Raw genomic sequence first — 25,979 nt, 5'->3', positions numbered from 1 at the left:
CATTACTCTGTAAACACAGAGGTATTCATTTGCCTCACAATGTGAACAGAGGTGTTCATTTGTCTCACTATGTAAGCACAGAGGTGACCATTTGCATTACTGTGTAAACACAGAGGTGTTCATTTGCCTCACGATGTGAACAGAGGTGTTCTTTTGTTTCACTATGTAAGCACAGAGGTGTCCATTTGCATTACTATGTAAGCACAGAGGTGTTCATTTGCCTCACTATGTGAACACATAGGTGTTCATTTGCCTCACTATGTATGCACAGATGTGTCTATTTGCATTACAAAGTAAGCACAGAGGTGTTCATTTGTCTCACTATGTGAACACTTAGGTGTTCATTTGTCTCACTAAGTAAAGACAGATGTGTTCAATTGCCTCACTATGTGAGCACAGAGGTAACCATTTTCCTCAATATGTAAGCACATAGGTGTTCAATTGCCTCACTATGTAAGCACAGAGGTGTCCATTTGCATTACCGTGTAAGCACAGAGGTGTTCAATTGCCTCACTATGTAAGCACAGAGGTGTACAATTATCCCACTATGTGAACACAGAGATGTTCATTTGCATTACTGTGTAAGCGCAGAGGTGTTCAATTACCTCACTATGTAAGCACAGAGGTGTTCATTTGCCTCACTATGTAATCGCAGAGGTGTTCATTTGCCTTACGCTGTAAGCACAGAGGTGTCCATTTGCATTACTCTGTAAACACAGAGGTGTTCATTTGCCTCAAGATGTGAACAGAGGTGACAATTTGCCTCACTATGTAAGCACAAAGGTGTCCATTTGCCTCACTATGTAAGCACAGAGGTGTCCATTTGCATTACTCTGTAAACACAGAGGTGTTCATTTGCCTCACAATGTGAACAGAGGTGTTCATTTGTCTCACTATGTAAGCACAGAGGTGTCTATTTGCATTACTATGTAAGCACAGAGGTGTTCATTTGTCTCACTATGTGAACACTTAGGTGTTCATTTGTCTCACTATGTAAAGTCAGATGTGTTCCTTTGTCTCACTATGTGAACACGTAGGTGTTCATTTGTCTCACCATGTGAACACATAGGTGTTCATTTGTCTCACTATGTAAGCACAGAGGTGTTCGATTGCCTCACTATGTAAGCACAGTGGTGACCATTTGCCTCAATATGTAAGCACAGAGGTGTTTGTTTGCCTCAATATGTAAGCACCGAGGTGTACATTTGCCTCAATAAGTAAGCACAGAGGTGTCAATTTGCCTCACTATGTGAGTACATAGGTGTTCATTTGTCTCAATATGTAAGCACAGAGGTGACCATTTGCCTCACTATGTAAGCACAGAGGTGTTCATTTGTTTCAATAAGTAAGCACAGAGGTGTTCATTTGCCTCTCTATGTAAGCACAGATGTGTCCATTTGCCTTACTATGTAAGCACAGAGGTGTTCAGTTGCCTCAATATGTGAACACAGAGGTGTCCATTTGCATTACTCTGTAAACACAGAGGTGTTCATTTGCCTCTCAATGTGAACAGAGGCGTTCATTTGCCTCACTATGTAAGCACAGAGGTGTCCATTTGCCTTACTATGTAAGCACAGAGGTGTTCATTTGCCTCAATATGTGAACACAGAGGTGTTTATTTGTCTCAATATGTATGCACAGAGGTGTTCATTTGTCTCACTGTGTAAGCACAGAGGTGTTCAATTGCCTCACTATGTAAGCACAGAGGTGTCCATTTGCATTACTGTGTAAGCACAGAGGTGTTCAATTGCCTCACTATGTGAGCACAGAGGTGACCATTTGCCTCAATATGTAAGCACAGAGGTGTCAATTTGCCTCACTATGTGAGCACATAGTTGTTCATTTGTCTCAATATGTAAGCACAGAGGTGTTTGTTTGCCTCAATATGTAAGCACCGAGGTGTACATTTGCCTCAATATGTAAGCACAGAGGTGACCATTTGCCTCACGATGTAAGCACAGAGGTGACCATTTGCCTCACTATGTAAGCACAGAGGTGTTCATTTGTCTCAATATGTAAGCACAGAGATGTTCATTTGCCTCTCTATGTAAGCACAGAGGTGTTCAATTACCTCACTATGTGAACACAGAGATGTTCATTTGCCTCAATATGTCAACACAGAGGTGCTTATTTGCCTCACTATGTAAGCACAGATGTGTTCAATTACATCACTATGTGAATAGAGAGATGTTCAGTTGTCTCACTATGTGAACACAGAGGTGTCAATTTGCCTCACTATGTGAGCACATAGGTGTTCATTTGTCTCAGTACGTAAGCACAGATGTGTTTGTTTGCCTCAATATGTAAGCACCGAGGTGTACATTTGCCTCAATATGTAAGCACAGAGGTGTCAATTTGCCTCACTATATGAGCACATAGGTGTTCATTTATCTCAATATGTAAGCACAGAGATGTTTGTTTGCCTCAATATGTAAGCACCGAGGTGTACATTTGCCTCAATATGTAAGCACAGAGGTGTTCATTTGTCTCAATATGTAAGTACAGAGGTGTTCATTTGCCTCTCTATTTAAGCACAGAGGTGTCCATTTGCCTCACTATGTAAGCACAGAGGTGTCCATTTGCATTACTCTGTAAACACAGAGGTGTTCATTTGCCTCACAATGTGAACAGATGTGTTCATTTGTCTCACTATGTAAGCACAGAGGAGACCATTTGCATTACTTTGTAAACACAGAGGTGTTCATTTGCCTCACGATGTGAACAGAGTTGTTCTTTTGTTTCACTATGTAAGCACAGAGGTGTCTATTTGCATTACTATGTAAGCACAGAGGTGTTCATTTGCCTCACTATGTGAACACATAGGTGTTCATTTGCCTCACTATGTATGCACAGAGGTGTCTATTTTCATTACAAAGTAAGCACAGAGGTGTTCATTTGTCTCACTATGTGAACACTTAGGTGTTCATTTGTCTCACTATGTAAAGACAGATGTGTTCATTTGTCTCACTATGTGAACACATAGGTGTTCATTTGTCTCACCATGTGAACACATAGGTGTTCATTTGTCTCACTATGTAAGCACAGAGGTGTCCATTTGCATTACTGTGTAAGCACAGAGGTGTTCAATTGCCTCACTATGTGAGCACAGAGGTGACCATTTGCCTCAATATGTAAGCACAGAGGTGTCAATTTGCCTCACTATGTGAGCACATAGTTGTTCATTTGTCTCAATATGTAAGCACAGAGGTGTTTGTTTGCCTCAATATGTAAGCACCGAGGTGTACATTTGCCTCAATATGTAAGCACAGAGGTGTTTGTTTGCCTCAATATGTAAGCACCGAGGTGTACATTTTCCTCAATAAGTAAGCACAGAGGTGTCAATTTGCCTCACTATGTGAGTACATAGGTGTTCATTTGTCTCAATATGTAAGCACAGAGGTGACCATTTGCCTCACTATGTAAGCACAGAGGTGTTCATTTGTTTCAATAAGTAAGCACAGAGGTGTTCATTTGCCTCTCTATGTAAGCACAGATGTGTCCATTTGCCTTACTATGTAAGCACAGAGGTGTTCAGTTGCCTCAATATGTGAACACAGAGGTGTCCATTTGCATTACTCTGTAAACACAGAGGTGTTCATTTGCCTCTCAATGTGAACAGAGGCGTTCATTTGCCTCTCTATGTAAGCACAGAGGTGTCCATTTGCCTTACTATGTAAGCACAGAGGTGTTCATTTGCCTCAATATGTGAACACAGAGGTGTTTATTTGTCTCAATATGTATGCACAGAGGTGTTCATTTGTCTCACTGTGTAAGCACAGAGGTGTTCAATTGCCTCACTATGTAAGCACAGAGGTGTCCATTTGCATTACTGTGTAAGCACAGAGGTGTTCAATTGCCTCACTATGTGAGCACAGAGGTGACCATTTGCCTCAATATGTAAGCACAGAGGTGTCAATTTGCCTCACTATGTGAGCACATAGTTGTTCATTTGTCTCAATATGTAAGCACAGAGGTGTTTGTTTGCCTCAATATGTAAGCACCGAGGTGTACATTTGCCTCAATATGTAAGCACAGAGGTGACCATTTGCCTCACGATGTAAGCACAGAGGTGACCATTTGCCTCACTATGTAAGCACAGAGGTGTTCATTTGTCTCAATATGTAAGCACAGAGATGTTCATTTGCCTCTCTATGTAAGCACAGAGGTGTTCAATTACCTCACTATGTGAACACAGAGATGTTCATTTGCCTCAATATGTCAACACAGAGGTGCTTATTTGCCTCACTATGTAAGCACAGATGTGTTCAATTACATCACTTAGTGAATAGAGAGATGTTCAGTTGTCTCACTATGTGAACACAGAGGTGTCAATTTGCCTCACTATGTGAGCACATAGGTGTTCATTTGTCTCAGTACGTAAGCACAGATGTGTTTGTTTGCCTCAATATGTAAGCACCGAGGTGTACATTTGCCTCAATATGTAAGCACAGAGGTGTCAATTTGCCTCACTATATGAGCACATAGGTGTTCATTTATCTCAATACGTAAGCACAGAGATGTTTGTTTGCCTCAATATGTAAGCACCGAGGTGTACATTTGCCTCAATATGTAAGCACAGAGGTGTCCATTTGCATTACTCTGTAAACACAGAGGTGTTCATTTGCCTCACAATGTGAACAGATGTGTTCATTTGTCTCACTATGTAAGCACAGAGGAGACCATTTGCATTACTTTGTAAACACAGAGGTGTTCATTTGCCTCACGATGTGAACAGAGTTGTTCTTTTGTTTCACTATGTAAGCACAGAGGTGTCTATTTGCATTACTATGTAAGCACAGAGGTGTTCATTTGCCTCACTATGTGAACACATAGGTGTTCATTTGCCTCACTATGTATGCACAGAGGTGTCTATTTTCATTACAAAGTAAGCACAGAGGTGTTCATTTGTCTCACTATGTGAACACTTAGGTGTTCATTTGTCTCACTATGTAAAGACAGATGTGTTCATTTGTCTCACTATGTGAACACATAGGTGTTCATTTGTCTCACCATGTGAACACATAGGTGTTCATTTGTCTCACTATGTAAGCACAGAGGTGTCCATTTGCATTACTGTGTAAGCACAGAGGTGTTCAATTGCCTCACTATGTGAGCACAGAGGTGACCATTTGCCTCAATATGTAAGCACAGAGGTGTCAATTTGCCTCACTATGTGAGCACATAGTTGTTCATTTGTCTCAATATGTAAGCACAGAGGTGTTTGTTTGCCTCAATATGTAAGCACCGAGGTGTACATTTGCCTCAATATGTAAGCACAGAGGTGACCATTTGCCTCAATATGTTAGCACAGAGGTGACCATTTGCCTCACTATGTAAGCACAGAGGTGTTCAATTACCTCACTATGTGAACACAGACATGTTCATTTGCCTCAATATGTCAACACAGAGGTGTTCATTTGTCTCAATATGTAAGCACAGAGGTGTTTGTTTGCCTCAATATGTAAGCACTGAGGTGTACATTTGCCTCAATATGTAAGCACAGAGGTGACCATTTGCCTCACTATGTAAGCACAGATGTGAGCATCTGCCTCACTATGTTAGCACAGATGTGTTCATTTGTCTCAATATGTAAGTACAGAGGTGTTCATTTGGCTCTCTATGTAAGCACAGAGGTGTTCAATTACCTCACTATGTGAACACAGAGATGTTCATTTGCCTCAATATGTCAACACAGAGGTGCTTATTTGCCTCACTATGTAAGCACAGATGTGTTCAATTACATCACTATGTGAACACAGAGATGTTCAGTTGTCTCACTATGTGAACACAGAGGTGTCAATTTGCCTCACTATGTGAGCACATAGGTGTTCATTTGTCACAGTATGTAAGCACAGAGGTGTTTGTTTGCCTCAATATATAAGCACCGAGATGTACATTTGCCTCAATATGTAAGCACAGAGGTGTTCATTTGGCTCTCTATGTAAGCACAGAGGTGTTCAATTACCTCACTATGTGAACACAGAGGTGCTTATTTGCCTCACTATGTAAGCACAGATGTGTTCAATTACATCACTATGTGAACACAGAAATGTTCAGTTGTCTCACTATGTGAACACAGAGGTATCAATTTGCCTCACTATGTGAGCACAGAGGTGTTCATTTGTCTCAGTACGTAAGCACAGAGGTGTTTGTTTGCCTCAATATGTAAGCACCGAGGTGTACATTTGCCTCAATATGTAAGCACAGAGGTGTCAATTTGCCTCACTATGTGAGCACATAGGTGTTCATTTGTCTCAATATGTAAGCACAGAGATGTTTGTATGCCTCAATATGTAAGCACCGAGGTGTACATTTGCCTCAATATGTAAGCACAGAGGTGTCAATTTGCCTCACTATGTGAGCACATAGGTGTTCATTTGTCTCAATATGTAAGCACAGAGATGTTTGTTTGCCTCAATATGTAAGCACCGAGGTGTACATTTGCCTCAATATGTAAGCACAGAGGTGACCATTTGCCTCACTATGTAAGCACAGAGGTGACCATTTGACTCACTATGTAAGCACAGAGGTGTTCATTTGTCTCAATATGTAAGTACAGAGGTGTTCATTTGCCTCTCTATTTAAGCACAGAGGTGTCCATTTGCCTCACTATGTAAGCACAGAGGTGTCCATTTGCATTACTCTGTAAACACAGAGGTGTTCATTTGCCTCACAATGTGAACAGAGGTGTTCATTTGTCTCACTATGTAAGCACAGAGGTGACCATTTGCATTACTGTGTAAACACAGAGGTGTTCATTTGCCTCACGATGTGAACAGAGGTGTTCTTTTGTCTCAATATGTAAGCACAGAGATGTTTGTTTGCCTCAATATGTAAGCACCGAGGTGTACATTTGCCTCAATATGTAAGCACAGAGGTGTCAATTTGCCTCACTATGTGAGCACATAGGTGTTCATTTGTCTCAATATGTAAGCACAGAGATGTTTGTTTGCCTCAATATGTAAGCACCGAGGTGTACATTTGCCTCAATATGTAAGCACAGAGGTGACCATTTGCCTCACTATGTAAGCACAGAGGTGACCATTTGATTCACTATGTAAGCACAGAGGTGTTCATTTGTCTCAATATGTAAGTACAGAGGTGTTCATTTGCTTCTCTATACAAGCACAGAGGTGTCCATTTGCCTCACTATGTAAGCACAGAGGTGTCCATTTGCATTACTCTGTAAACACAGAGGTATTCATTTGCCTCACAATGTGAACAGAGGTGTTCATTTGTCTCACTATGTAAGCAGAGAGGTGACCATTTGCATTACTGTGTAAACACAGAGGTGTTCATTTGCCTCACGATGTGAACAGAGGTGTTCTTTTGTTTCACTATGTAAGCACAGAGGTGTCCATTTGCATTACTATGTAAGCACAGAGGTGTTCATTTGCCTCACTATGTGAACACATAGGTGTTCATTTGCCTCACTATGTATGCACAGAGGTGTCTATTTGCATTACAAAGTTAGCACAGAGGTGTTCATTTGTCTCACTATGTGAACACTTAGGTGTTCATTTGTCTCACTATGTAAAGACAGATGTGTTCATTTGTCTCACTATGTGAGCACAGAGGTAACCATTTGCCTCAATATGTAAGCACAGAGGTGTTCAATTTCCTCACTATGTGAGCACAGAGGTAACCATTTGCCTCAATATGTAAGCACATAGGTGTTCAATTGCCTCACTATGTAAGCACAGAGGTGTCCATTTGCATTACCGTGTAAGCACAGAGGTGTTCAATTGCCTCACTATGTAAGCACAGAGCTGTTCATTTGCCTCACTATGTAAGCACAGAGGTGTACAATTATCCCACTATGTGAACACAGAGATGTTCATTTGCATTACTGTGTAAGCGCAGAAGTGTTCAATTACCTCACTATGTAAGCACAGAGGTGTTCATTTGCCTCACTATGTAATCACAGAGGTGTTCATTTGCCTTACTCTGTAAGCACAGAGGTGTCCATTTGCATTACTCTGTAAACACAGAGGTGTTCATTTGCCTCAAGATGTGAACAGAGGTGACAATTTGCCTCACTATGTAAGCACAAAGGTGTCCATTTGCCTCACTATGTAAGCACAGAGGTGTCCATTTGCATTACTCTGTAAACACAGAGGTGTTCATTTGCCTCACAATGTGAACAGAGGTGTTCATTTGTCTCACTATGTAAGCACAGAGGTGACCATTTGCCTCAATATGTAAGCACAGAGGTGTCAATTTGCCTCACTATGTGAGCACATAGGTGTTCATTTGTCTCACTATGTAAGCACAGAGGTGTTCAATTGCCTCACTATGTAAGCACAGTGGTGTCCATTTGCATTACTGTGTAAGCACAGAGGTGTTCAATTGCCTCACTATGTGAGCACAGAGGTGACCATTTGCCTCAATATGTAAGCACAGAGGTGTTTGTTTGCCTCAATATGTAAGCACCGAGGTGTACATTTGCCTCAATATGTAAGCACAGAGGTGTCAATTTGCCTCACTATGTGAGTACATAGGTGTTCATTTGTCTCAATATGTAAGCACAGAGGTGACCATTTGCCTCACTATGTAAGCACAGAGGTGTTCATTTGTTTCAATAAGTAAGCACAGAGGTGTTCATTTGCCTCTCTATGTAAGCACAGAGGTGTCCATTTGCCTTACTATGTAAGCACAGAGGTGTTCAGTTGCCTCAATATGTGAACACAGAGGTGTCCATTTGCATTACTCTGTAAACACAGAGGTGTTCATTTGCCTCTCAATGTGAACAGAGGTGTTAATTTGCCTCTCTATGTAAGCACAGAGGTGTCCATTTGCCTTACTATGTAAGCACAGAGGTGTTCATTTGCCTCAATATGTGAACACAGAGGTGTTTATTTGTCTCAATATGTATGCACAGAGGTGTTCATTGGTCTCAATATGTAAGCACAGAGGTGTTCAATTACCTCACTATGTAAGCACAGAGGTGTCCATTTGCATTACTCTGTAAACATAGAGGTGTTCATTTGCCTCACAATGTGAACAGAGGTGTTCATTTGCCTCACTATGTAAGCACAGAGGTGACCATTTGCTTCACTATGTAAGCACAGAGGTGTTCATTTGTCTCAATATGTAAGCACAGAGGTGTTCATTTGCCTTACGATGTAAGCACAGAGGTGTCCATTTGCATTACTCTGTAGACACAGAGGTGTTCATTTGCCTCACAATGCGAACAGAGGTGTTCATTTGTCTCACTATGTAAGCACAGAGGTGCCTATTTGCATTACTATGTAAGCACAGAGGTGTTCATTTGTCTCACTATGTAAACACTTAGGTGTTCATTTGTCTCACTATGTAAAGTCAGATGTGTTCATTTGTCTCACTATGTGAACACGTAGGTGTTCATTTGTCTCACCATGTGAACACATAGGTGTTCATTTGTCTCACTGTGTAAGCACAGAGGTGTTCAATTGCCTCACTATGTAAGCACAGAGGTGTCCATTTGCATTACTGTGTAAGCACAGAGGTGTTCAATTGCCTCACTATGTGAGCACAGAGGTGACCATTTGCCTCAATATGTAAGCACAGAGGTGTCAATTTGCCTCACTATGTGAGCACATAGTTGTGCATTTGTCTCAATATGTAAGCACAGAGGTGTTAGTTTGCCTCAATATGTAAGCACCGAGGTGTACATTTGCCTCAATATGTAAGCACAGAGGTGACCATTTGCCTCACTATGTAAGCACAGAGGTGTTCAATTACCTCACTATGTGAACACAGACATGTTCATTTGCCTCAATATGTCAACACAGAGGTGTTCATTTGTCTCAATATGTAAGCACAGAGGTGTTTGTTTGCCTCAATATGTAAGCACAGAGGTGACCATTTGCCTCACTATGTAAGCACAGATGTGAGCATTTGCCTCACCATGTTAGCACAGATGTGTTCATTTGTCTCAATATGTAAGCACAGAGGTGTTCATTTGGCTCTCTATGTAAGCACAGAGGTGTTCAATTACCTCACTATGTGAACACAGAGATGTTCATTTGCCTCAATATGTCAACACAGAAGTGCTTATTTGCCTCACTATGTAAGCACAGATGTGTTCAATTACATCACTATGTGAACACAGAGATGTTCAGTTGTCTCACTATGTGAACACAGAGGTGTCAATTTGCCTCACTATGTGAGCACATAGGTGTTCATTTGTCACAATATGTAAGCACAGAGGTGTTTGTTTGCCTCAATATATAAGCACCGAGGTGTACATTTGCCTCAATATGTAAGCACAGAGGTGACCATTTGCCTCACGATGTAAGCACAGAGGTGACCATTTGCCTCACTATGTAAGCACAGAGGTGTTCATTTGTCTCAATATGTAAGCACAGAGATGTTCATTTGCCTCTCTATGTAAGCACAGAGGTGTTCAATTACCTCACTATGTGAACACAGAGATGTTCATTTGCCTCAATATGTCAACACAGAGGTGCTTATTTGCCTCACTATGTAAGCACAGATGTGTTCAATTACATCACTATGTGAATACAGAGATGTTCAGTTGTCTCACTATGTGAACACAGAGGTGTCAATTTGCCTCACTAAGTGAGCACATAGGTGTTCATTTGTCTCAGTACGTAAGCACAGATGTGTTTGTTTGCCTCAATATGTAAGCACCGAGGTGTACATTTGCCTCAATATGTAAGCACAGAGGTGTCAATTTGCCTCACTATATGAGCACATAGGTGTTCATTTGTCTCAATATGTAAGCACAGAGATGTTTGTTTGCCTCAATATGTAAGCACCGAGGTGTACATTTGCCTCAATATGTAAGCACAGAGGTGACCATTTGCCTCACTATGTAAGCATAGAGGTGACCATTTGACTCACTATGTAAGCACAGAGGTGTCCATTTGCATTACTCTGTAAACACAGAGGTGTTCATTTGCCTCACAATGTGAACAGAGGTGTTCATTTGTCTCACTATGTAAGCACAGAGGTGACCATTTGCATTACTGTGTAAACACAGAGGTGTTCATTTGCCTCACGATGTGAACAGAGGTGTTCTTTTGTCTCAATATGTAAGCACAGAGATGTTTGTTTGCCTCAATATGTAAGCACCGAGGTGTACATTTGCCTCAATATGTAAGCACAGAGGTGTCAATTTGCCTCACTATGTGAGCACATAGGTGTTCATTTGTCTCAATATGTAAGCACAGAGATGTTTGTTTGCCTCAATATGTAAGCACCGAGGTGTACATTTGCCTCAATATGTAAGCACAGAGGTGACCATTTGCCTCACTATGTAAGCACAGAGGTGACCATTTGATTCACTATGTAAGCACAGAGGTGTTCATTTGTCTCAATATGTAAGTACAGAGGTGTTCATTTGCTTCTCTATATAAGCACAGAGGTGTCCATTTGCCTCACTATGTAAGCACAGAGGTGTCCATTTGCATTACTCTGTAAACACAGAGGTATTCATTTGCCTCACAATGTGAACAGAGGTGTTCATTTGTCTCACTATGTAAGCAGAGAGGTGACCATTTGCATTACTGTGTAAACACAGAGGTGTTCATTTGCCTCACGATGTGAACAGAGGTGTTCTTTTGTTTCACTATGTAAGCACAGAGGTGTCCATTTGCATTACTATGTAAGCACAGAGGTGTTCATTTGCCTCACTATGTGAACACATAGGTGTTCATTTGCCTCACTATGTATGCACAGAGGTGTCTATTTGCATTACAAAGTTAGCACAGAGGTGTTCATTTGTCTCACTATGTGAACACTTAGGTGTTCATTTGTCTCACTATGTAAAGACAGATGTGTTCATTTGTCTCACTATGTGAGCACAGAGGTAACCATTTGCCTCAATATGTAAGCACAGAGGTGTTCAATTTCCTCACTATGTGAGCACAGAGGTAACCATTTGCCTCAATATGTAAGCACATAGGTGTTCAATTGCCTCACTATGTAAGCACAGAGGTGTCCATTTGCATTACCGTGTAAGCACAGAGGTGTTCAATTGCCTCACTATGTAAGCACAGAGCTGTTCATTTGCCTCACTATGTAAGCACAGAGGTGTACAATTATCCCACTATGTGAACACAGAGATGTTCATTTGCATTACTGTGTAAGCGCAGAAGTGTTCAATTACCTCACTATGTAAGCACAGAGGTGTTCATTTGCCTCACTATGTAATCACAGAGGTGTTCATTTGCCTTACTCTGTAAGCACAGAGGTGTCCATTTGCATTACTCTGTAAACACAGAGGTGTTCATTTGCCTCAAGATGTGAACAGAGGTGACAATTTGCCTCACTATGTAAGCACAAAGGTGTCCATTTGCCTCACTATGTAAGCACAGAGGTGTCCATTTGCATTACTCTGTAAACACAGAGGTGTTCATTTGCCTCACAATGTGAACAGAGGTGTTCATTTGTCTCACTATGTAAGCACAGAGGTGACCATTTGCCTCAATATGTAAGCACAGAGGTGTCAATTTGCCTCACTATGTGAGCACATAGGTGTTCATTTGTCTCACTATGTAAGCACAGAGGTGTTCAATTGCCTCACTATGTAAGCACAGTGGTGTCCATTTGCATTACTGTGTAAGCACAGAGGTGTTCAATTGCCTCACTATGTGAGCACAGAGGTGACCATTTGCCTCAATATGTAAGCACAGAGGTGTTTGTTTGCCTCAATATGTAAGCACCGAGGTGTACATTTGCCTCAATATGTAAGCACAGAGGTGTCAATTTGCCTCACTATGTGAGTACATAGGTGTTCATTTGTCTCAATATGTAAGCACAGAGGTGACCATTTGCCTCACTATGTAAGCACAGAGGTGTTCATTTGTTTCAATAAGTAAGCACAGAGGTGTTCATTTGCCTCTCTATGTAAGCACAGAGGTGTCCATTTGCCTTACTATGTAAGCACAGAGGTGTTCAGTTGCCTCAATATGTGAACACAGAGGTGTCCATTTGCATTACTCTGTAAACACAGAGGTGTTCATTTGCCTCTCAATGTGAACAGAGGTGTTAATTTGCCTCTCTATGTAAGCACAGAGGTGTCCATTTGCCTTACTATGTAAGCACAGAGGTGTTCATTTGCCTCAATATGTGAACACAGAGGTGTTTATTTGTCTCAATATGTATGCACAGAGGTGTTCATTGGTCTCAATATGTAAGCACAGAGGTGTTCAATTACCTCACTATGTAAGCACAGAGGTGTCCATTTGCATTACTCTGTAAACATAGAGGTGTTCATTTGCCTCACAATGTGAACAGAGGTGTTCATTTGCCTCACTATGTAAGCACAGAGGTGACCATTTGCTTCACTATGTAAGCACAGAGGTGTTCATTTGTCTCAATATGTAAGCACAGAGGTGTTCATTTGCCTTACGATGTAAGCACAGAGGTGTCCATTTGCATTACTCTGTAGACACAGAGGTGTTCATTTGCCTCACAATGCGAACAGAGGTGTTCATTTGTCTCACTATGTAAGCACAGAGGTGCCTATTTGCATTACTATGTAAGCACAGAGGTGTTCATTTGTCTCACTATGTAAACACTTAGGTGTTCATTTGTCTCACTATGTAAAGTCAGATGTGTTCATTTGTCTCACTATGTGAACACGTAGGTGTTCATTTGTCTCACCATGTGAACACATAGGTGTTCATTTGTCTCACTGTGTAAGCACAGAGGTGTTCAATTGCCTCACTATGTAAGCACAGAGGTGTCCATTTGCATTACTGTGTAAGCACAGAGGTGTTCAATTGCCTCACTATGTGAGCACAGAGGTGACCATTTGCCTCAATATGTAAGCACAGAGGTGTCAATTTGCCTCACTATGTGAGCACATAGTTGTGCATTTGTCTCAATATGTAAGCACAGAGGTGTTAGTTTGCCTCAATATGTAAGCACCGAGGTGTACATTTGCCTCAATATGTAAGCACAGAGGTGACCATTTGCCTCACTATGTAAGCACAGAGGTGTTCAATTACCTCACTATGTGAACACAGACATGTTCATTTGCCTCAATATGTCAACACAGAGGTGTTCATTTGTCTCAATATGTAAGCACAGAGGTGTTTGTTTGCCTCAATATGTAAGCACAGAGGTGACCATTTGCCTCACTATGTAAGCACAGATGTGAGCATTTGCCTCACCATGTTAGCACAGATGTGTTCATTTGTCTCAATATGTAAGCACAGAGGTGTTCATTTGGCTCTCTATGTAAGCACAGAGGTGTTCAATTACCTCACTATGTGAACACAGAGATGTTCATTTGCCTCAATATGTCAACACAGAAGTGCTTATTTGCCTCACTATGTAAGCACAGATGTGTTCAATTACATCACTATGTGAACACAGAGATGTTCAGTTGTCTCACTATGTGAACACAGAGGTGTCAATTTGCCTCACTATGTGAGCACATAGGTGTTCATTTGTCACAATATGTAAGCACAGAGGTGTTTGTTTGCCTCAATATATAAGCACCGAGGTGTACATTTGCCTCAATATGTAAGCACCGAGGTGACCATTTGCCTCACGATGTAAGCACAGAGGTGACCATTTGCCTCACTATGTAAGCACAGAGGTGTTCATTTGTCTCAATATGTAAGCACAGAGATGTTCATTTGCCTCTCTATGTAAGCACAGAGGTGTTCAATTACCTCACTATGTGAACACAGAGATGTTCATTTGCCTCAATATGTCAACACAGAGGTGCTTATTTGCCTCACTATGTAAGCACAGATGTGTTCAATTACATCACTATGTGAATACAGAGATGTTCAGTTGTCTCACTATGTGAACACAGAGGTGTCAATTTGCCTCACTATGTGAGCACATAGGTGTTCATTTGTCTCAGTACGTAAGCACAGATGTGTTTGTTTGCCTCAATATGTAAGCACCGAGGTGTACATTTGCCTCAATATGTAAGCACAGAGGTGTCAATTTGCCTCACTATATGAGCACATAGGTGTTCATTTGTCTCAATATGTAAGCACAGAGATGTTTGTTTGCCTCAATATGTAAGCACCGAGGTGTACATTTGCCTCAATATGTAAGCACAGAGGTGACCATTTGCCTCACTATGTAAGCATAGAGGTGACCATTTGACTCACTATGTAAGCCAGCGGTGTTCATTTGTCTCAATATGTAAGTACAGAGGTGTTCATTTGCCTCTCTATGTAAGCACAGAGGTGTCCATTTGCCTCACTATGTAAGCACAGAGGTGTCCATTTGCATTACTCTGTAAACACAGAGGTGTTCATTTGCCTCACAATGTGAACAGATGTGTTCATTTGTCTCACTATGTAAGCACAGAGGAGACCATTTGCATTACTTTGTAAACACAGAGGTGTTCATTTGCCTCACGATGTGAACAGAGTTGTTCTTTTGTTTCACTATGTAAGCACAGAGGTGACTATTTGCATTACTATGTAAGCGCAGAGGTGTTCATTTGCCTCACTATGTGAACACATAGGTGTTCATTTGCCTCACTATGTATGCACAGAGGTGTCTATTTTCATTACAAAGTAAGCACAGAGGTGTTCATTTGTCTCACTATGTGAACACTTAGGTGTTCATTTGTCTCACTATGTAAAGACAGATGTGTTCATTTGTCTCACTATGTGAACACATAGGTGTTCATTTGTCTCACCATGTGAACACATAGGTGTTCATTTGTCTCACTATGTAAGCACAGAGGTGTCCATTTGCATTACTGTGTAAGCACAGAGATGTTCAATTGCCTCACTATGTGAGCACAGAGGTGACCATTTGCCTCACTATGTGAGCACATAGTTGTTCATTTGTCTCAATATGTAAGCACAGAGGTGTTTGTTTGCCTCAATATGTAAGCACCGAGGTGTACATTTGCCTCAATATGTAAGCACAGAGGTGTCCATTTGCATTACTCTGTAAACACAGAGGTGTTCATTTGCCTCTCAATGTGAACAGAGGTGTTAATTTGCCTCTCTATGTAAGCACAGAGGTGTCCATTTGCCTTACTATGTAAGCACAGAGGTGTTCATTTGCCTCAATATGTGAACACAGAGGTGTTTATTTGTCTCAATATGTATGCACAGAGGTGTTCATTGGTCTCAATATGTAAGCACAGAGGTGTTCAATTACCTCACTATGTAAGCACAGAGGTGTCCATTTGCATTACTCTGTAAACATAGAGGTGTTCATTTGCCTCACAATGTGAACAGAGGTGTTCATTTGCCTCACTATGTAAGCACAGAGGTGACCATTTGCTTCACTATGTAAGCACAGAGGTGTTCATTTGTCTCAATATGTAAGCACAGAGGTGTTCATTTGCCTTACGATGTAAGCACAGAGGTGTCCATTTGCATTACTCTGTAGACACAGAGGTGTTCATTTGCCTCACAATGCGAACAGAGGTGTTCATTTGTCTCACTATGTAAGCACAGAGGTGCCTATTTGCATTACTATGTAAGCACAGAGGTGTTCATTTGTCTCACTATGTAAACACTTAGGTGTTCATTTGTCTCACTATGTAAAGTCAGATGTGTTCATTTGTCTCACTATGTGAACACGTAGGTGTTCATTTGTCTCACCATGTGAACACATAGGTGTTCATTTGTCTCACTGTGTAAGCACAGAGGTGTTCAATTGCCTCACTATGTAAGCACAGAGGTGTCCATTTGCATTACTGTGTAAGCACAGAGGTGTTCAATTGCCTCACTATGTGAGCACAGAGGTGACCATTTGCCTCAATATGTAAGCACAGAGGTGTCAATTTGCCTCACTATGTGAGCACATAGTTGTGCATTTGTCTCAATATGTAAGCACAGAGGTGTTAGTTTGCCTCAATATGTAAGCACCGAGGTGTACATTTGCCTCAATATGTAAGCACAGAGGTGACCATTTGCCTCACTATGTAAGCACAGAGGTGTTCAATTACCTCACTATGTGAACACAGACATGTTCATTTGCCTCAATATGTCAACACAGAGGTGTTCATTTGTCTCAATATGTAAGCACAGAGGTGTTTGTTTGCCTCAATATGTAAGCACAGAGGTGACCATTTGCCTCACTATGTAAGCACAGATGTGAGCATTTGCCTCACTATGTTAGCACAGATGTGTTCATTTGTCTCAATATGTAAGCACAGAGGTGTTCATTTGGCTCTCTATGTAAGCACAGAGGTGTTCAATTACCTCACTATGTGAACACAGAGATGTTCATTTGCCTCAATATGTCAACACAGAGGTGCTTATTTGCCTCACTATGTAAGCACAGATGTGTTCAATTACATCACTATGTGAACACAGAGATGTTCAGTTGTCTCACTATGTGAACACAAAGGTGTCAATTTGCCTCACTATGTGAGCACATAGGTGTTCATTTGTCACATTATGTAAGCACAGAGGTGTTTGTTTGCCTCAATATATAAGCACCGAGGTGTACATTTGCCTCAATATGTAAGCACAGAGGTGACCATTTGCCTCACGATGTAAGCACAGAGGTGACCATTTGCCTCACTATGTAAGCACAGAGGTGTTCATTTGTCTCAATATGTAAGCACAGAGATGTTCATTTGCCTCTCTATGTAAGCACAGAGGTGTTCAATTACCTCACTATGTGAACACAGAGATGTTCATTTGCCTCAATATGTCAACACAGAGGTGCTTATTTGCCTCACTATGTAAGCACAGATGTGTTCAATTACATCACTATGTGAATACAGAGATGTTCAGTTGTCTCACTATGTGAACACAGAGGTGTCAATTTGCCTCACTATGTGAGCACATAGGTGTTCATTTGTCTCAGTACGTAAGCACAGATGTGTTTGTTTGCCTCAATATGTAAGCACCGAGGTGTACATTTGCCTCAATATGTAAGCACAGAGGTGTCAATTTGCCTCACTATATGAGCACATAGGTGTTCATTTGTCTCAATATGTAAGCACAGAGATGTTTGTTTGCCTCAATATGTAAGCACCGAGGTGTACATTTGCCTCAATATGTAAGCACAGAGGTGACCATTTGCCTCACTATGTAAGCATAGAGGTGACCATTTGACTCACTATGTAAGCCAGCGGTGTTCATTTGTCTCAATATGTAAGTACAGAGGTGTTCATTTGCCTCTCTATGTAAGCACAGAGGTGTCCATTTGCCTCACTATGTAAGCACAGAGGTGTCCATTTGCATTACTCTGTAAACACAGAGGTGTTCATTTGCCTCACAATGTGAACAGATGTGTTCATTTGTCTCACTATGTAAGCACAGAGGAGACCATTTGCATTACTTTGTAAACACAGAGGTGTTCATTTGCCTCACGATGTGAACAGAGTTGTTCTTTTGTTTCACTATGTAAGCACAGAGGTGACTATTTGCATTACTATGTAAGCGCAGAGGTGTTCATTTGCCTCACTATGTGAACACATAGGTGTTCATTTGCCTCACTATGTATGCACAGAGGTGTCTATTTTCATTACAAAGTAAGCACAGAGGTGTTCATTTGTCTCACTATGTGAACACTTAGGTGTTCATTTGTCTCACTATGTAAAGACAGATGTGTTCATTTGTCTCACTATGTGAACACATAGGTGTTCATTTGTCTCACCATGTGAACACATAGGTGTTCATTTGTCTCACTATGTAAGCACAGAGGTGTCCATTTGCATTACTGTGTAAGCACAGAGATGTTCAATTGCCTCACTATGTGAGCACAGAGGTGACCATTTGCCTCACTATGTGAGCACATAGTTGTTCATTTGTCTCAATATGTAAGCACAGAGGTGTTTGTTTGCCTCAATATGTAAGCACCGAGGTGTACATTTGCCTCAATATGTAAGCACAGAGGTGACCATTTGCCTCACTATGTAAGCACAGAGGTGTTCAATTACCTCACTATGTGAACACAGACATGTTCATTTGCCTCAATATGTCAACACAGAGGTGTTCATTTGTCTCAATATGTAAGCACAGAGGTGTTTGTTTGCCTCAATATGTAAGCACAGAGGTGACCATTTGCCTCACTATGTAAGCACAGATGTGAGCATTTGCCTCACTATGTTAGCACAGATGTGTTCATTTGTCTCAATATGTAAGCACAGAGGTGTTCATTTGGCTCTCTATGTAAGCACAGAGGTGTTCAATTACCTCACTATGTGAACACAGAGATGTTCATTTGCCTCAATATGTCAACACAGAGGTGCTTATTTGCCTCACTATGTAAGCACAGATATGTTCAATTACATCACTATGTGAACACAGAGATGTTCAGTTGTCTCACTATGTGAACACAAAGGTGTCAATTTGCCTCACTATGTGAGCACATAGGTGTTCATTTGTCACATTATGTAAGCACAGAGGTGTTTGTTTGCCTCAATATATAAGCACCGAGGTGTACATTTGCCTCAATATGTAAGCACAGAGGTGACCATTTGCCTCACGATGTAAGCACAGAGGTGACCATTTGCCTCACTATGTAAGCACAGAGGTGTTCATTTGTCTCAATATGTAAGCACAGAGATGTTCATTTGCCTCTCTATGTAAGCACAGAGGTGTTCAATTACCTCACTATGTGAACACAGAGATGTTCATTTGCCTCAATATGTCAACACAGAGGTGCTTATTTGCCTCACTATGTAAGCACAGATGTGTTCAATTACATCACTATGTGAATACAGAGATGTTCAGTTGTCTCACTATGTGAACACAGAGGTGTCAATTTGCCTCACTATGTGAGCACATAGGTGTTCATTTGTCTCAGTACGTAAGCACAGATGTGTTTGTTTGCCTCAATATGTAAGCACCGAGGTGTACATTTGCCTCAATATGTAAGCACAGAGGTGTCAATTTGCCTCACTATATGAGCACATAGGTGTTCATTTGTCTCAATATGTAAGCACAGAGATGTTTGTTTGCCTCAATATGTAAGCACCGAGGTGTACATTTGCCTCAATATGTAAGCACAGAGGTGACCATTTGCCTCACTATGTAAGCACAGAGGTGACCATTTGACTCACTATGTAAGCCAGAGGTGTTCATTTGTCTCAATATGTAAGTACAGAGGTGTTCATTTGCCTCTCTATGTAAGCACAGAGGTGTCCATTTGCATTACTCTGTAAACACAGAGGTGTTCATTTGCCTCACAATGTGAACAGATGTGTTCATTTGTCTCACTATGTAAGCACAGAGGAGACCATTTGCATTACTTTGTAAACACAGAGGTGTTCATTTGCCTCACGATGTGAACAGAGTTGTTCTTTTGTTTCACTATGTAAGCACAGAGGTGTCTATTTGCATTACTATGTAAGCACAGAGGTGTTCATTTGCCTCACTATGTGAACACATAGGTGTTCATTTGCCTCACTATGTATGCACAGAGGTGTCTATTTGCATTACAAAGTAAGCACAGAGGTGTTCATTTGTCTCACTATGTGAACACTTAGGTGTTCATTTGTCTCACTATGTAAAGACAGATGTGTTCATTTGTCTCACTATGTGAACACATAGGTGTTCATTTGTCTCACTATGTGAACACATAGGTGTTCAATTGCCTCACTATGTAAGCACAGAGGTGTCCATTTGCATTACTGTGTTAGCACAGAGGTGTTCAATTGCCTCACTATGTGAGCACAGAGGTAACCATTTGCCTCACTATGTAAGCACATAGGTGTTCAATTGCCTCACTATGTAAGCACAGAGGTGTCCATTTGCATTACTGTGTAAGCACAGAGGTGTTCAATTGCCTCACTATGTAAGCACAGAGCTGTTCATTTGCCTCACTATGTAAGCACAGAGGTGTACAATTATCCCACTATGTGAACACAGAGATGTTCATTTGCATTACTGTGTAAGCGCAGAGGTGTTCAATTACCTCACTATGTAAGCACAGAGGTGTTCATTTGCCTCACTATGTCAGCACAGAGGTGTTCAATTACCTCACTATGTAAGCACAGAGGTGTCCATTTGCATTACTGTGTAAGCACAGAGGTGTTCAATTACCTCACTATGTAAGCACAGAGGTGTTCAATTACCTCACTATGTTAGCACAGAGGTGTTCATTTGCCTCACTATGTGAACACATAGGTGTTCAATTACCTCACTATGTAAGCACAGAGGTGTTCGTTTGCCTCACTATGTGAACACATAGGTGTTCAATTATCTCACTATGTAAGCACAGAGGTGTTCATTTGCCTCACTATGTGAACACATAGGTGTTCAATTACCTCACTATGTAAGCACAGAGGTGTTCGTTTGCCTCACTATGTGAACACATAGGTGTTCAATTACCTCACTATGTAAGCACAGAGGTGTTCATTTGTCTCACTATGTCAACACGTAGGTGTTCAATTACCTCACTATGTAAGCACAGATGTGTTCATTTGCCTCACTATGTGAACACATGGTGTTCAATTGCCTCACTATGTAAGCACAAAGCTGTTCATTTGCCTCACTATGTAAGCACAGAGGTGTTCAATTACCTCACTATGTGAGCACAGAGGTGTTCATTTGCCTCACTATGTGAACACATAGGTGTTCAATTACCTCACTATGTAAGCACAGAGGTGTTCGTTTGCCTCACTATGTGAACACATAGGTGTTCAATTACCTCACTATGTAAGCACAGATGTGTTCATTTGCCTCACTATGTGAACACATAGGTGTTCATTTACCTCACTATGTAAGCACAGAGGTGATCGTTTGCCTCACTATGTGAACACATATGTGTTCAATTACCTCACTATGTAAGCACAGAGGTGTTCATTTGCCTCTCTATGTAAGCACAGAGGTGTTCAATTACCTCACTATGTAAGCACAGAGGTGTCCATTTGCATTACTGTGTAAGCACAGAGGTGTTCAATTACCTCACTATGTAAGCACAGAGGTGTTCATTTGCCTCACTATGTAAGCACAGAGGTTTTCAATTACCTCACAATGTAAGCACAGAGGTGTCCATTAGCATTACTGTGTAAGCACATAGGTGTTCAATTACCTCACTATGTAAGCACAGAGGTGTTCAATTACCTCACTATGTAAGCACAGAGGTGTTCATTTGCCTCACTATGTGAACACATAGGTGTTCAATTACCTCACTATGTAAGCACAGAGGTGTTTGTTTGCCTCACTATGTGAACACATAGGTGTTCAATTACCTCACTATGTAAGCACAGATGTGTTCATTTGCCTCACTATGTGAACACATAGGTGTTCAATTACCTCACTATGTAAGCACAGAGGTGTTCGTTTGCCTCACTATGTGAAAACATAGGTGTTCAATTACCTCACTATGTAAACACAGAGGTGTTCATTTGTCTCACTATGTGAACACATGGTGTTCAATTACCTCACTATGTAAGTACAGAGGTATACTTTTGCATTACTGTGTAAACACATATATGTTCAATTGCATTACTATGTATCATGTACAACCACGAAGTCAGTGGATTCTTGTAGAAATTATATTTCACTTGTATTTTGTCAATTATTGTTAGAAATAAGCCACGGAATGATAATTTATCATTTTTTTTCAATTCCCCGATACATCTCCCGTTTGTACGTATCATGCGAACGCTTGTGTGAAACTACTTTACATAACGAAATATCATTTTGATGAAATATCATGGGTGACATTGAATTGTGTGACAATAATTTAGTTATTCGCCAAATTCGTGCATTCATAAGGAATCAACGTGAGCGGAAGCATGTGACCAGTGACCAATCTTTTTGTTCATGATGCCTTCATGTTTCTGAATGTGCCAACATGTGTACCTGCAACGTCTTGCTTGCCCTTTTTCTCCATTGTCTAACTTGCAATTTTCCGCCCCTCATACTTTCAAATGCTCGACCCAGAAACTAATATCATTCACTAAACTTTCACAGTTTACAAATAGTATTAAAACCAAGTTGAATGCCAGTGTTAAACTGTCGTTTTCTAAAGTGATAATATCAACCCATCCCATTCAATTTGTCGTCGATGACAAAATCAATCGTACTTTACTCAATGACAGGTAACCAATGGATAGAGAGATGTCTAGCCACGTGAAGGCAGTTGAGTAATGTAACCAATGGATGGAGAGATATCTAGTCACGTGAAGGCAGTTGAGTAATGCGTGATTTGTTCTTCAAAATCCTAACTGTAATGCAGTACGTCTCAGCGCTGACCCTGTCATATTTGACACAGTCTGATAACCATTTTCTGAATACAGTATGCAGCTCAACCTCAAAATAATTTCAGATTACTTTCTCTGAAATAATGTTTTGATTGGTACGAATGTCTCATAACCAATTGACGATCAGTTCTAATCGACAGGCGATGGGGTGGAACAGAGTAATGTGCGAACAATTATATTGTTTTTTGTTTTTTGAGTTATTTTAATATTTTTTCTGTATTTTCTAATTATTTTCCCAAGATGATCTACACGTATTTTTCCAGCATTTGTTTTCATTAAGTTTTATCCTGTGTAGAGTTACCCCTCCCCTCGCGAGGTTGTATGTTTCCAATATTCAGAGGCGGTGGCATGAAATTTTACATGGAGGGGCGACCTTACTAGGGGTTCCAGGGCTTTCTTCCCCTTAAATTTTTGAAATCTAGACTACCTGAAACTCTATTTCCTGCATTTTGAGGGGTAAATTTTGCTGACACAAATTGTTTCAGTCCAATTTTGGAGGGGCGACGCCCCCCTAACATTTTTTTCGAGGGGGCGACCGCCCTCTCTGCCCCCTGTGCCGCCGCCACTGAATATTTGTCAACATCTCGAAGTCAGTGTCTCATTTCTCAATCCTAAAGCTCAATCCTAAAACAATCCTGCAGATAGTACTCATTTTACATTTACACACCGGCAATCCAGCAAAACGATTTATACACATGCAAATGCCAAAGGTCACCCTACCCTATAAGTCACTGTGTATATGCTTACAAACTTTACGTCAGAGTTGCACTTCAACCGAAACGCTGACTATAACGTCACGTGATCGATAGTGAGCTAGCGTTCCAGAAATAAACAGCTGTGTATGAAACCATTCTGGTCGCCATATTAACCGGAACAGTCGTAACATTACATGCTGGTGAGTCAGACTTCGTTGTAAAGACAACTAATGTTTCGTTGCTACTCAGCTAGTACTTTTTTACGACGTCGCTATCGCTCGATCGTTTTCATGTGTGGAATCATTTATAATTGTGGAGAATGTACTTCGTAGTCGATAATAAGCAATGCGGAAACAGGATCGTCAAGAAGATCATTATACTGATATATTTAATATTTACCGTTTCAACAGTTTTAAACAATTAGGAGGTTATAACTTCACAGTACCAATATGTATTCCTCCGCCGCTATGACAACACAAACTCATCAAACAGATCTGTGTTGTCAATGTGCTCATTATCACATAACCACACTTCTTCTCGTCTATTTACAGTGCGTGTTATTGGTAGAATAATGGCGGCTCGTAAAGTATTCGTCATCTTACTAGGCCTTAGTGGTAGTGGTAAAAGTGCAACTGGTAACACAATCCTGGGAAAGAAAGAATTCCACAGCAGACGTTCCACTATGCCAACAACAAATAAGGTGCAAGAGAAAACGTCTATGCTGCCCGATGGAAGTGAAATCGTGGTCATTGACACACCGCCTCTTATGAACCCTAACCACGAAGATTTGACGCCTGGTCAAGTTGTTTCAGAAATTCTAAAAGGTACAACCTACGCCAACACAGGCCTAAACGCCATTGTTCTGACCATAAACGCCAATGACCGAATGACAAAGGAACACGCAGATTCCATAAAATGGCTGTATTTTCTGTTCGGAGAAGAAAACATCGCAAAATACGGCATCGTCTTATTCACTCGTATGGATCAGCTTGATGCAGACGATATGAGTTTTGATGATTTCAGAAAAGAGGTTCCCCAGTGTCTGAGTGACTTGATCAATAAATGTGGGGGGCGTTGCATTGCTTTTGATAACACCGTACAAAGTGAAGATAGCAAAACGACGCCTCAAGTTTCCAAGCTTATAAACATAATTCGTCAAATTAATGAAAAGAACGGCTCTTGCATGTTACATAACATCGAACAGCGAGTCGGCAAAGTTGTGGACCTTGAGCAAGGATGTCGAGTCGTCGAAATTGAAAGAGAAGGGTTTGTTGTCATCGAATTTGTTTATTCTGCCCTTGATTATGTATACAGAGGATTGGTTGGAATGTGGGATACCTTATGGCATGTATTGGGGTATGACGTTCCAAACAGAGAACTGACATCGGAAGTGTAATGATTACCGGCATGCACTACGTCTGTATACAACACAGCCTTTATCTAATTCAAAATAAGTGTCTCATACTATACCTAAATATTTAAATAGAAATGCAATATATACGCCGTGTAGAAATTGAATGCTGAATAGTGTCATGGTGTCTGCAAATAATACACTCTAATACTACGTGTACTCATATATAAAATGATGATTTGTGTAAGCAATAGACATATGTATATTTATTGTTTTGTGTTCTTAATTTCACAGTGTTGATAAGAATATGTTACATCGGTGCGTGCTCAGACCCCCCCCCCCCACAACCCCATGTTCACAGGTAAATTCACTTCTGAGACAAAATACACAGATATATTCTATGTATATATTTTCAAGTAGATGTTTGTGGGGGTATCACCGAATTCCCAGTTGGTGAAAGTGTGTGACGCAAAAGTTAAAGGGCAGCAGTCGTCGTGCCGCGTCCTGTTCGATGTGGGACTCATAGCGACGTATACAACGCATGTAAAATACATTGTTTATTTACATAAAATTCGAACACGCGCTGCGCGACGACCTCCGCGCTTTAAACTAACACCATTATACCAGTAATGATTTAAAATCGAGTTTACTGCAATAGGTTTTATGTACAAACAAAGAAATGGCAATGGTATGGCTCTACAATAAGCATACCAACTAATACTGTGTTCAATGGTATGGCTCTACAATAAGCATACCAACTAATACTGTGTGCAATGGTATGACTCTACAATAAGCATACCAACTAATACTGTGTGCA

At 40.8% G+C, this 25,979-nt stretch overlaps 1 protein-coding gene across 2 annotated transcripts; it reads left to right on the top strand.

Moving 5' to 3' along the window:
- The first annotated feature begins 23,890 nt into the window (after positions 1–23,890).
- Positions 23,891–25,431, top strand: LOC102809645 (uncharacterized). 2 transcript variants are annotated; one of them, XM_006818154.3, is made up of 2 exons: positions 23,891–24,011; positions 24,363–25,431. In XM_006818154.3, the coding sequence occupies exon 2, from the start codon at positions 24,383–24,385 to the stop codon at positions 25,205–25,207; it is 825 nt and encodes a 274-aa protein (XP_006818217.1). In that variant the 5' UTR covers positions 23,891–24,011; positions 24,363–24,382; the 3' UTR covers positions 25,208–25,431. The 2 variants fall into 2 exon arrangements, with proteins under 2 accessions (XP_006818217.1, XP_085357213.1); XM_085501087.1 differs by lacking the exon at positions 23,891–24,011 and adding an exon at positions 24,035–24,238.
- Positions 25,432–25,979: the final 548 nt, after the last annotated feature.

Source organism: Saccoglossus kowalevskii, chromosome 7 (genome assembly GCF_978046115.1).
Source record: "Saccoglossus kowalevskii chromosome 7, keSacKowa6.1, whole genome shotgun sequence".
Classification (NCBI taxonomy): Eukaryota; Metazoa; Hemichordata; class Enteropneusta; family Harrimaniidae; genus Saccoglossus; species Saccoglossus kowalevskii.
The sequence above is the reverse complement of the archived record's forward strand: the minus strand, read 5'-3'. Positions and strand labels throughout refer to the sequence as shown.